Genomic DNA, 13,581 nt, shown 5'->3' with positions numbered 1-13,581 from the left:
AAGCTGCTGGCAACTCATTTGTAAATTGAGGATTTAACTAGAAACAACAAAAAAATCTGCTGCGGGACTTGAGATATCTAGTGATTTCAATCTCTTGGCAGGGAGCAGCAGTAATGAATGTGTCAAACAAAGCAGGTAGAAGCCCTCTAAGCTGGTGGGAGGGCATTCCACACAATTTTGCATCACTACAGTGGGGCCCCTGGGCTGTGAGGTGGCAGCAGGGGAAATGCTGGCTGATTCCTGATAAGAGAGGAAGAAAGAGTTCTGAAGGAGACACTTAGAGATGTTCCTTCCTTCTCCATAAGCCAGAAGGCTATCTCCATCAATGACACGAGGAAAGGTATGGACCCCAGTAGGTACTTAGGACCTAGGAGTCCCAGCCAATCGGCAAGTTTCACGGGTGGAACATAAAATCAATGCACTCTGGGGGGCGGGGGGCATTTATCGTGGTGACACAGCTACACAGTTTTCCTTTTAGTTCCCTCCCTCAGGCATGGAGCCGCATCTTGAGACTTCAGTCCTGCCAGAAAATGAGGATGTTAAAAAAAAAAAGTCAATCTCATCTTTCTTTTGTGAGAGGAAAGACTCTACAAGATTTTCCCAAAAACAAACCCCTGAAGATGTCATGATGACGAAGAAGGCGAAAGTCATTCTAAGCAGGCAAGACGGATCCGTATCTTACTTCGACAATCCTGGCGGAGCGCGTCCCCGTAGTACCCGAGTCGGCAGAGCTGGCACTGGTCCCCTTCTGTGTGGTACAGGCACTTGAGGCATCTGCCGGTCTCCCTGTCACAGGCTTCCGGGTCTGTCGTGTCAATGTTGCCGTGACACTGGCAAGGCTGACAGGAGCCCCCCACGTCCGAGGGATTGCCAAAGAAGCCTGATGCGCAGTCGTCACATCTGGAGCCTAGTGACCAAGCACAACCCCCTTCAGCTTGCTGACCGAAAGTTCCAGCCCCCCCCCCTCCCCGACATTCCTGCACCACCCCAGGCAGTGCTATGTTCCTCACTGAGCCCGGGATGACCCCGTCGTCTTTGGGAGGGACAAGATGCCAGGGGCTAGAAGGATTTTGTAGTCTGCAACACTGCAGCACCCTGGCTCAGAGCCCACAGCGGGGGCATGGCCAGTTGCAAGAGTTGTAACACAGGACATTTCCGCTTCTTATTCCATAGTGTGGGGCAGAATCGGAGCTAAATAGCAACCTAACAGTGTAAAGCTTCACTGATGTTAACTCCTAATGTAAAGATTACGTTAATGGAAAACATCACTGCTCCCTCATGACGACCAACTTCCCTAAGAAATCCCAAAAACCTGATGCGTGTGCCAATACTTCTGCACTATGGATAAGTGTAACTAGTATCTGAAATCATGGCATCAAGGATGAAATAGAAGGGTGCTTATTTTCACAAGGAACTGCCCTCCTTGAGTGTTGACAGATCACATGAGTATAATAAACCACAAAGAACATATCCAGCTTTTGCTGATTCAGTTATCTGGGGGCCATCTGGGAATGGCAGTCTTGTCTTCCTTCCACCCACTATGTGGCCACTACACCACTACTTTGAGGTCCTCCTGCCAGGAGCTGGATCAGAGACAGGAGAAGTAAAATGTAAGTTAACCTTCCTACTGCTTAGAGAAAACTATTCCTAGGGCTTCGCTCATGGACTTAAATGAGCCTGCTCTCTTGCTTTGTATCATAACATCATCGCAGAGACTCAAGAATTCTCTTCTCCACATGCCAAACAGGCAAAGAGCATCTTTTTTGTATTTCACCTTCCCTTCAGTTGTAACTAAGGATTGTAAAAACCAAACTCACTTGGCTCACTTTTCATCTTTTCTCTTTACTAACACCTAAACTCAAAGACGCATCTTTTCCTCCAAAAGCCTATACCTCACTTACCAATGTATCCGGGGTTACAGACACAGGCAAGCTGTAAAGTGACAGGATCTTGATAGCAGCTATTGGCGAACTGGCGTCCGCTGTCGGGACCATCTGGGCAAGGACAAGGGCGGCAGTGATCTCCTGAACCAATGATGGGATCGCCATAGTAGCCGGCCAAGCACCTGCGTCAGTTGCAGAGGAGAGAGGACCATGAACCATGGTTGTAAGAAACCTATTATGAGAGTCTTAGAAACTGTGTTCTCTGCTTGGGAATATTCACTCCCCATTCCTCACATTTCGACTTGGATGACTTTCCATTAGGGCAGTGGTTCTCCAACGTTAACACCAATCAGAATCCCTTGGGGAGCTTCGTTTCTAACTCAGCAAGTTCCATGTGAGGCTGCTGCTGCTGGTCTGGGGACCACACTTGCAGGGTCATTGCATTAGGACCCTCACTCACTCCTCCCCAGAAGAAGAGCTATGTCTCCTCACGTGACCCTATCTTCCTACCAGCTGCCTGCCTTCCAGAACATTCTGCCTTGCACTGCAGAGTCTGGGAAAGGAGGTGGGTGCAGGGTAGGAAGACAGTGTGTGATTGTCTTGTCTATGCCCCAGAGGTATGATGAGTTAGCAAGCCTGTGGTGGAACGGTCTGCAATCTAGCCTTTAACAATAACAAAGTCCAGCTACAGGACTCTTGTGTCTGTCAGGTGGTTTTTTGTTTTTTGTTTTTTTTTTTTAGTTTCTTTTTAACCTTTATTCATTTTTGAGAGACAGAGACAGAACACAAGCAGCCAAGGGGTAGAGAGAGAGGGAGACACAGAAACTGAAGCAGAATCCAGGCTCTGAGCTGTCAGCACAGTCTGATGCAGGGCTTGAACTCACGAACTGCGAGATCATGACCTAAGCTAAAGTCAGACGCTTAACCAACTGAGCCATTCAGGCACCCGTCAGGTGGTTTCAAACAGGAGAGGCACAAGAGGTGTCATTTATCAACTCCCAACCCCTCTCCTTATAGATCAGGAATCCATGGAAGTTAAAGGACTTGCAAGGCTTACACAGCTAGTTAGCAAAAAGCCAGAATTTGAATTCAGCCTCCTGACTTGTAGAGAGCAAGGAATTCTTCTATGTGATGCTGCTTCTCGACATGAGTGATTAATTAGGTTACGTTTTCACTTCCTGTCACACAAAAGGTTTGGAGATCTAATCCAGCCTGGCTGCTGGGCTTGCAGACAGCAGAGCACTTGGAGAGGTGAGCTAACTCACCCAGGGCTATGGAGGTTAGAAGCAAGGCTGAGCCTAGAACTGAGGTCTAAACATTTCCAATTCATTTTGTTTTCCATGGTTTAATTTTTGTTTTGCTCTTTTCCTTTGGAGACGGAGGCAATGCTTTCTTCAATGGGGCAGGGGGAGAGAGATGAGGAAAGAGAAGGGAAAGCTGTTCAGAGGAAATTAACCTCCTATTTAATTAGACACAGACACGAGAATATGTTCCCCGATGATGTGCTGGGAAAGTCAGCAGAGATGAAGCAATTTTGCACGATGGGTTCTGAGAACGTTTTCTGGGAGGGTTTTCTAGATGAAATACATCAACTACCTCATGATAGAAATTGAGTGTTCATTTCCTGCCTCTCCCACCACTTCCCCCCTTGGGAGTGAGCTGAACCAACGGCTACTTCTTAAATTCATAGCACTTAAACTCTGATCTTCTTGAAATGAAGAAAAGATGGGAAAAAAAAAGAAAAGAAAGATGAGAAGTTGGCTTACAGAATCCCAGATATTTTAATAAAGCTTTGCCATCCAAATGCAGGGCTAAAAATTTTTCCCCTCCCACACCCTTTCTCCTTTTCCTAAAAGAAACAAAATGTTTTACAAATAAAACCCAGAACAGTCACAAGTATCAAGTAAGTTCTTCTCACAGATGCTTGTCCCACTATACTGCCCTACGTGCTTGATTTCACACCTGCAGGGCAGGAAGCCACCTGTGTTCCCCGCCCCACTCTCCTGTTCTTTTTAAAGTTTTTTGAGAGAGAGAGAGAGAGAGAGAGAGAGAGAGAGAGAGAGAGAGAGAGAGAGAGAGAGAGAGCGCGAGCTCGCTCGCGCATGAGTGCAAGGCAGAGAGAGGAAGAGAATCCTAAGCAGACTGTGCTGTCAGCGCAGAGCCTGAGGCAGGGCTCAATCCCACGAACCCCAAGATCATGAGCTGAAATCAAGAGTCAGACACTTAACCGACTGAGCGACCCAGCGCCTCCCTCCTTGTCCTTTCCAATTTGAGTTTCTCATCTGTCGGTCTTTCTCAAACTTATTCTCCATCTTCCAAAGAACAAGAATGAAAAACTTAATGCAGAAAACAAGATACCATCAATACAGTAATTTCTTCCTTTCAAGACTTGTATAACTTGTCTTCCTACAAGGCAACGTTGTGCTAGGAAGGGGTGACCTTTATTCGAAAGAGTAGTTTACCAGAACCTCCCAATTCTTGACTACCAACCACTCTAGCATAGAGCTGAGAACCACGTGTTTGCTTCCCCACATCTCCCTCTGCCTTGAGTGAATTACATATTCATTTTCCACGGACAATTTCTCTTTCATGCGACGAGCAATTTTCCCACTTGACTGAAGCATTGGCTGACATTTTAAAAACAAAAGTCCCAGATAGAGTGGATGGAGGTTAAAAGAGAAAGTTTATTGGGGCAAAAGGCGAAGACTAAAACTCCAGAAAACGCAGGTGCTCATAACACATCTGCCTTTATTTAGTAACAGACAACGTAAGTCAGCATGTGATTTTTCCATGTGGATTACTTCTCATCTACCGAGCTTGGCTGTACTGCTATTAGGGGCACATTCTAGGTCGGTCTTCTTTTCCTGTATCTGGTGGAGCGTGCTTTAGAGCCGTAATAATTACTCAGTTCATTTGCTACCTGGAGAACAAGACCACCATTGCACATTGTATAAGGCCTCCCAGAAGCTGTAGCTGTGTAACGTGTTTCAAAACAAAAAGCTGTCTACAATGAAATTAATCCTATTTGAATTTGGTTTCTACTTTGACCCAACTTAGGCAATAACATTTCAGAATTCTAGTCCTGGGCACGACTCTGCTGAGACAGAGAGGCTTTCTTCCAGGTCTGGGCTGACCTGTAGGATGGTGCCACAGGAGGGAGGCTCATGCTGGTTTTGTTCTCTGCTGCATCTGCAGGACCAACACAACACTCGGCACATAGAAGGTGTAGGCTAAGCACGTGCTGGCTAAAGGGATGAGTTCCCAGGAAATACTGAGGTGGAACGAAGAACCCGCTGGAATCTGGTAGAGATTTTGCCTGCTGTTGGTCTTTTTTGGTCTAAGACGCTGTTTGCTCAGCCAAAAACAGTCTCGTTCTCTTTACTCTCAAGAGGCCGTGAACCCGATGACCCAGCAATTGCACTACTAGGTATTTATCCAAAGGATGCAAAAATGTTGATTTAGAGGGGCACATGCACCCCAATGTTTATAGCAGCACTATCAACAATAGCCAAATTATGGAAAGAATGCAAATGTCCATGAATAAAAAAAATGTGGTACATATATACAATGGAATATGACTTGGCAATCAACAAAATGAAATCTTGACATTTGCAATAATGTAGATGGAACTAGAGTGTCGAAATAAGTCAGTCAGAGAAAGACAAATAGGTGATTTCACTTGTGTGGAATTTAAGAAACACAACAGTTGAATGTATGGGAAGTGAAGCAAAACTAAGATAAAACCAGAGAGAGACAAACCACAAGAGACTCTTGAATACAGAGAACAAACTGAGGGTTGCTAGAGGGGAGGTGAGTGGAGGATGGGCTAAGTGGGGGATGGACATTGCGGAGGGCACTTGTTGGGATGAGCACTGGGTATTATATGTAAGTGATGAATCACTAAGTTCCATTCCTGAAATCATCATTACACTGTTTGTTAACTAACTTGGATTAAAAAAAAAATAAAAGTGGATGTGGCACGCCCGGGTGGCTCAGTTGGTTAAGCATCTGACATCAGCTCAGGTCATGATCTCTCAGTTCATGAGTTTGAGCCCCATGTCAGGCTCGGTGATAGCTGATAGCTCAGAACCTGGAGCCTGCTTCAGATGCTTGTCTCCCTCTTTCTCTGCCACCTCCCCTCAAAAAATAAACATAAAAAAAATTATAAAAATAAAAGTAGTGGATTTTATGAAGCTCTTAGATTACTAAAAACCCACTGAGTTGATCACTCCAAAAGTGCTCATGAAGCAATAATCTTAACTGTAAACCCAGCAGCGGTTATGATAATTTCTGATGATGACACATTAATAAACACTTGATGCAATTTGCATCTAAGATAATGTGAAACGTTGTACAGTCACATTTATTCTTTTACCGTTATACATGTTCTAAACATCTATACTTCTCTCGTACATATTAAAAATTTAAATTAAAAAAAGAGGTGACGGGCACGCACCTTTCACAGTTGTGCCCAGTGGTGTAGTCCTGGCAGCCTGAGCATGCCCCAGTGGCGGAGTCGCAGTCATCGGCATGGCCATTGCACTGGCAGGGCTGGCAGCTGGGGAAGCCCCAGTAGCCTGGCAAGCACCGGTCACACTGCCGAGTGTACACCCCCTGGAAACAGTGGCACTGGCCAGTGGCAGGGTCACAGAAAGCGTTGACGGACCCTTGCAGGTGGCACTCACAAGCTGAAGAAGAGACAAAGACGCAACCGTCTTGAGAAATTCCTTAAATGCAAACACACCCCCAAACAGAAGCACCCCCGTGCCCAGTTCAGAACGCTTGTGGCTCGTGTGATGGGTTTTGCAGCAGCAAGCCCTGCCTTTTGAGGCCACAGAGCCCCCCTCTTGGTATTTCTCAGATAATCTCAATGCATACGTGACAATTCTGATGAGCGTACGTTTGCAGCCACTGGGGCCGAAGCCGAAGGTGCCCGGGGCACATCTGTCGCAGGTTCTCCCAACCACGTTCGGTCGGCACTCGCACTGGCCTCCGCTGGGGTTGCAGACGGAACTTAAAGAGCCCTGGGGGTCACATTCACAAGCTGCAGGGGAGAGAGAGGTCAGAACCTGAGACATGGAGCGGCCAACCCTGGCAAAGAGATGAGCGTGGCATGGGGCACCCGGGTGGCACAGTTGGGTAAGCATCTGACTTCAGCCCAGGTCATGATCTCACATCGTAGGAGTTGAGCCCTGCGTTGAGCTCTGTGCTGACGGCTCAGAGCCTGGAGCCTGCTTAGGATCCTGTTTCTCCCGCTCTCTCTGCCCCTCCCCTACTCATGCTGTCTCTCTCTCTGTCTCTCTCTCTCTCAAAAGAAATAAACATTTAAAAAAAAATTTTATATAAAGGAAAAGAAATGCACGTAGCAGGTGACACTGGCTCTGAACTGCACGACCGCTTTCCTTGGGCTTGCCCTGATCCTCCCCTTCGCTATCTTGGCTTATTCAGAATTCCCACTTAAAACAATGTCATCCCTCTCTGCCAAGCAGGAGGGAACAGGAGACGGAGCTGGCAGATAAAAGCAGTTTTTCTCGGAAGGAGATCATTAAGGTTTTCTCCCCTTGCCTTCAAAGCTCAAATAGCACAGGACCTAAGACAAAAGCCCAGTGACCTTTGGGAGTGGTCTGGCCTTTCAGGGAGAAAAGCAAGAGTCAGACACTCAACCTACTGAGCCGCACAGGCACCCCATCACTAAAATATTCTTAAAAAAAAAATAGGCAAACAACAGCATGCCTCATGATGCCAAGTACTCTTAGCCCTCAAGAAAGAAGGGTCAGGGAGACCTACCCAGGCCTGTCTGGTGTAACAGGGCCGAAATGCTGAAGATTATGTCTCTGCACACGTCGGTCATGGGTGTTTTCACCACGCTCCTGCTGTTCTCCAGACATCTGTATCTCTGAAAGGTTTCCCAGGCACTGTTGGTGACCAACCCGTCCCCCGATCCTCCCACAGTGAAGATGTCCAGTGACTTGCAGAACGGCATGAGGACCAGCTGTGGAGAAACAGGAGCAGCAAAGCATCTTACGGTGGTGTCCGTGTTGTCAGCTAAAACACACCAACACATAAGAGCCCCAAATGCTTTTTTGACTCTGGCAACACGAACAGCAGATTCATTCAATACAGAAAAAAACCTTTGCCTTCTTAAAGAGTCTTGCCAGAAAAAATTTAGAGATACCTTACAGAGCCTGATGGCTTATGAAATGCCATTTTGGGGGCACCTGGGTTGCTCAGTCAGTTAAGCATCTGACTTCAGCTCAGGTCATGATCACACAGCTCATGGGTTCGAGCCCCACCATCAGGCTCTGTGCTGAGAGCTCAGAGCCTGCTTCAGATTCTGTGTCCCCCTCTCTCTGCGCCCCCCGCCACTTGTGTGTGTGCACGTGCGCTCCGTCTCTCTCAAAAATAAATATTAAAAAAATTAAAAATAAATAAATGCCATTTTAAAGATACTTTTTCTTTCCATAAACAATCAACATCAGTAAATCTGACTCGATTTCAACTCAGGTCATGATCCTAAGATGGCAGGATCAAGCCCCAAGTTAGGCTCAGAGCTTATTAAGATTCTCTCCTTCCCTCCCTCTCTCTCTCTTCCCCCCTCTCCACTCCTCCCCTGCTGTGCTCTCTCTCTCTCAAAAAAATAAAACATAAAATAACAAAATAAAACACATAAGCAAAGTGGCACTGGAGGCATGAATGACTGACCATGTCTAACCTCTCCATGTTACCCGTCCATCAAAGCCTCTGGGGAAGCAGATGAACAGTCTCTGCCCAGGCTTTCCCCCATGACCTTCACTTCAGAAATGACCTTCCACTTACAGAGTCGATAAGCGTGTAGGGACTCTCCAGGTCACTATCGGAGGATGTGTACTGGGGCAGCTCCAACCTCACCGTGTAATTCACACCCTTCTCAAAGCACACGGGGCGTGGAAGGACGACATACCTGCCCCCAGAATGAGAGGGAAAAGCAAGAACAGAAAGTCAGCTTTTAAGTGTCCAATCCATCAGTCCATCAGTCAAATCTCTACATAGATCCTTGCAAAGGAAGAAGGGCAATTGTCCATGTTCCCATGGCTGGGAAATGGTAACAGGACATTGCACAAAGCAAGATACCAGGAAAAACAAAAACAATTTGCATATTCATTCTGTCGAGCTGCAAACCAGTGTCACACTGACCTGGAGCCAGGTGATAAGGACACCACCTGGTTGTCATCATCGGGAATAGTATTACCACATCGGCTGCTGGTTGGGACCTTTCCAGGTCGCTGCACCATGATGACAGCTTTTTCCCAGCGGTCGGGTAGCTAGAATAAGAAGCAAGCCGTCAAAGGAGCATCCACACTGGCTGCCGCTGCCTGTTTATAAAGACCTCTCCCAATCGGTCATTTGCCAAGTTTAAATGAAAAACACTTGCTTGCATTTCCTTTCCCGCTTTACCGTTTCCTCTGCTCTCGTCTCTGCTCCAGCCCTAATCCTGTCTCGCCAGACACTGAAACAGCCTCCCTGCTCTCCCCACCTTTCCCAATCCTCTTTCCAACTGTGGCCGGAAACACAGCTCAGATCAGGACAATCCCCTGCCCAAACCCTTATTAACATAGTGTCCAAGCGCATTTGCTGACCCCAGCATCCTTGCCGACGACCTCTCTGACTATGCCCTTACCTAGCTGCGTGGACCACTCTCAAAGTTTTCCCTCTGCCCTCCGTTCCTCACTTCAAAGCTGTCATGTCAAAATTCCATCCCTGTTTTAAGGCCTAGAACTGATTCTTTAGGAGACATTTTGGCAGCCGCTGGCGCCGCTGGGATGCTGTGAGCCTCTCTATCTTCCAGGACTGTCTGCATCTCTGCTCTTGCACCTTCCACTTTCAGCCTTTTATTAAAGGTGGGAAGTACGTCTGAGCCTGGGCTGTGAAGGCTGTGAGGCCAGGCTGGGAGTCTGACACGTCACCACCTCTGGTCTCAGCAAGGCTGAGCGCCTAATGACGAATCACCAAAGGTTTGTGAAACTGAATTTGGGGGTAAGAAGACAGAAAGGTTCCTCTACTCTAATGCAACCTCCAAATTTCACAAAAACCATGCCCATTAGAAGAGGGTAGTCCACAGAAGGTTTACCTGTGGCTCATAGCGAATTAAGATGTCATACTCCATGGAATATGGTATGTTGTCGATGAAAAACTCCAAATAAGCCCCTTCAGGCACTCGGACGAAGCCGGCTCCAGTCCAGGAAGGAATCCGATCTTGAACGTACTCTCTTTCCACTATGCTGACCCCCTGTGGACAAGGGGGACAGTAGCTGTGCTTTACTTGAAGTGGAATTCAAATAAATATGACAGGTAATGAAATCTCAAGTCATCCAAAGGTCCAAGCCATAGGCATTACACCTATTTTTTTTTGCAGTCATGTTTTTAAGTTTTTGATGTATGAAAAGGAATTGGTTTCCCTTTGGTTTTGTGGTTGAGGTAGTCTTGGGACATTGGAGATGGGACTCCAAGGGCTTCGAAGACCTCTTCTATGATATAACCAGGAATGAGAATAAAGGAAGAAGGGAGAACGTCCCAAATGCTTTTATAACCAAGCTGAGGAGTGACAACTATCTCCCAGGTTTGCCACAAGGCTTGTCCAGTTTCTAGTGAATGTATTTGCCCTTCTCGCTGGCATTCATTTCAAGCTCTAAGTACAAGTGAGGAAACTTCATATTATCATGAGGGCTCACTACTGTGGAGTTCATTCTGATGGTCAGCAAGACTGAAGATTGGTAAATTTCCATTAACTCAAGCACACATGTGAGTTTGTTCACAGGATCATGTAGAACCATTGTGATTAGCTGCCCCCAAAGTCCTTCATTCTCTCTATGTGTAGACATTCAGCTCTCCCTTCACCAGGTGGGACCTGTGTTACCCTGCCCTCAGATCTGCTCTGGGCTTGTGACTTCTGACCAAGAGAATCTGAGAAAGTGACCTCTGAAACTTCTGAGGCCAGCCTTTAAGGGATCTGGCAGTTTCTCTCTCTTTCCTCCTCTTGGACACCAGACACCACATAAGAAGTCTGTATTGAATCCACCATGCTGTAAGGAAGCTCAAGGCAGCCTCTTGGGGGTGGGGTCATGTGTAGAAAAAGGGCCGACCAACCTCCAGCTGTTTCCATCACTCCAGCAGAAGTGCCACACATCCGTTTTAAGCCACTTAAATTTTGGAATGGGTGATTACAGCAAGAGAAAGCAATGTCTTCTCTGAGAATTTGCTATACTATATCAATAGTAACTTTGAAGCATTAGTAGAGAAGTGGACGAATGAAAAACAACTACTCACGCTCCCCTCTAAAAAAAAAAAAAATCTACCAGAAGCATTATTAGTAAATGTTCCAAAGTCTCTTTGTGAGTTATAGATTTACTTAGCTTTAAATAGGACTGTTCTTGGAGCACCTGGGTGATTCAGTTGGTTTAAGTGTCCAACTCTTGGTTTCAGCTTGGGTCTTGATATCATGGTTCGTGGGTTCAAGCCCTGCATTGGCTCTATGCTGACAGTGTGGAGCATGCTTTGGATTCTCTCTCTCACTGCCCCTCTGCTGCTCATGTTCTCTATTTCTTTCAAAATAAATCAATAAACTTAAAAATAAATAGAACTGCTCTCAAGAAGGCATGATCCTGATCCCGCCACTGACAAGAGCCGTAAAAATACTTTTTATGTGGACTCCTTACAAAATGTGCATATGCCACTACTGCCCCCAAACATGGCTTTTCCCATTTGGCCAGCACCCCCCTACTTACAGGCCCAAAGTTGGCTTCTTCTGCTTCATAGATGTAGTGATCCAAGGTGGTAAAGTAGTAACCAGACTCCACTTCATTGCACTGACGCCCGATCACATGTGGTCGACATGCGCACTGGCCCGACTCCGGGGAACAGCTGCAAGGGGGGCAAAGCCAAGTCAGCGGTGCCACCACATCTGTAAATAAACCCACCAGACACAGTTCTCCGTTTCCCACACACATCAAATTATGTGAAATATTCAGGTAGGGTTCTCTTATTCCTTTCAGAAAGTAAGTATGTGGAAAAAAATTATCGCCTACAAATTAATTGCAAACTTTGGAGCTAAAGCTCCCCATGACCTGGTTCTTTTAGTTCCATGTTGCTCGCCTCCATCCATACCTACTGAGGTTTTCTGTAGGTACCACCAATGTTCTTGATTGGTATCTTGTATGTTATGCCTGATTTCCTCCTGCAACCCCTTTCTTGGGCCCCAGACCCAAATATCCGACTCCCAAATATCCCACTCAGCTGTCCCAGCGGTTAACAACAGATCCCAAAGGACAACACTCCATTCCCCCCGTTCTCTCCTGGAGAGAGGACACCACCAGCCACAAAGTCAAACAAGTCAGAAACCTAGAAGTTATTCTCTCAAGTCTTTATACCTAAGGAGGAACCCAATTCTGTGATTTCATGGTCTACTATCTTGTGCTGCTTCTCCCTCTTCCCACTGGAGGGACTATGCCTTTCTGTGCTCTCTCACTCAAGGTAAAAATCGGTCTTCCCATCAGTGTTCTTGTTGCCAGTCTTCCAACTTCCCAACCTAAACCACCACTGCCCACACGGCGGCCCAAAGGACCTTTCTAAGAGGCACTTCCTGTTGGCCCTTCCACATTCTGGCCTGTGTGTGTCTACCTTTCCAGTCCCACCTCTCCCCTCACTTCTCCAACCATATGGATAATCTCTGCAGGGCACAGGGTGATTCATGACTCCTTCCCTTGGCTTATGTTGTTCCCGTAGGTGAGAATACCCTCATGTCTTATCCACCCAGCAAAGAGCCACTCCTTCGTCCAAGATTCGCCTCACAAAGGACTCCTGGTGTGCATCTCCTGACCATCACTCTTCACCCCACAGAATGAACCACCTTCTCCTTCACGCCACCACCTCCCTTCAGGAGAAATGATGTAGCCACAACACATACAACAAAGCTTGGCACATAGTAACTGGTCATTAAATCCGAGGCACCAGGTCTTCAAATCCTACCTGCCTTTCCAAGCCCAGCCCAACGTTGGTCCCTGTCATGGCATCTGCTTTGGTTCCCCACTATTCTCCCAGGGCGCTTTCTCTACCTGCACCGTGAAGACAGTTATCACTTTCTCTCTTGAGGGGTCCATCTGAGCCTCTCCTAGATGGCAGATTGCTTGAAAGGCTGAGCTGTACCCTCCTTCACCTCAGTCACGGCCCTGTCCCCGTCAGGACCTGGCCCAGTGCTCTGCACCCCAAGCACGCTCAGACACTTGTTGAACAAATAGAATGCATGAGGGATAGGCATTCTGAGTAAAACATATAAACAAATAAAAATAGAGGACTTAATGTAAATGATAGAGCATTTTTTTTTTTTTTTGAGAAAGGGGAAAGGTTCAAAGACAGGGGGAGAGAGAATTTCAAGCAGGCTCCGATTCTAAGCACAGAGTATGACGGGGCTTACTCCCACAACCCTGGGAAGTCAAGAGTCAGACACTCAACTGACTGAGCCACTCAGGCGCCCCAAACTTATTTTTTTAAATTAGACCTCTTGTTTCAGGTAATAAAGGCACTTGCTGTTGTTTGTTTTTAGCCTATGTCTCTTTTCCTTGTGCACAAGGTAAAACCAAATTCTAGTGTCCATTTTTATTTCACTGAAGTCAAGATGTTGTTTGGAATTGTTACTTTAAACCCACTCACAGAGTTCAAATGTTTT

The 13,581-nt window shown here is 46.6% G+C and overlaps 1 protein-coding gene across 1 annotated transcript in view; it reads right to left on the bottom strand.

Annotated features, from left to right (window-relative positions):
• The window catches only part of LAMB1 (laminin subunit beta 1), a 66,176-nt gene that overhangs the window by 22,662 nt on the left and 29,933 nt on the right, over positions 1–13,581 (bottom strand). The window contains exons 13-21 of the mRNA XM_029918696.1: positions 11,645–11,780; positions 9,991–10,149; positions 9,057–9,184; positions 8,700–8,823; positions 7,671–7,875; positions 6,784–6,927; positions 6,340–6,571; positions 1,902–2,065; positions 683–907 (exon numbers count right to left, since the gene is read on the bottom strand). Of these exons, the coding sequence (XP_029774556.1) occupies positions 683–907; positions 1,902–2,065; positions 6,340–6,571; positions 6,784–6,927; positions 7,671–7,875; positions 8,700–8,823; positions 9,057–9,184; positions 9,991–10,149; positions 11,645–11,780 (1,517 nt within the window). The remainder of the gene's footprint in view (positions 1–682; positions 908–1,901; positions 2,066–6,339; positions 6,572–6,783; positions 6,928–7,670; positions 7,876–8,699; positions 8,824–9,056; positions 9,185–9,990; positions 10,150–11,644; positions 11,781–13,581) is intronic.

This window comes from Suricata suricatta, chromosome 2 (assembly GCF_006229205.1).
Source record: "Suricata suricatta isolate VVHF042 chromosome 2, meerkat_22Aug2017_6uvM2_HiC, whole genome shotgun sequence".
Lineage (NCBI taxonomy): Eukaryota > Metazoa > Chordata > Mammalia > Carnivora > Herpestidae > Suricata > Suricata suricatta.
The sequence above is the reverse complement of the archived record's forward strand: the minus strand, read 5'-3'. Positions and strand labels throughout refer to the sequence as shown.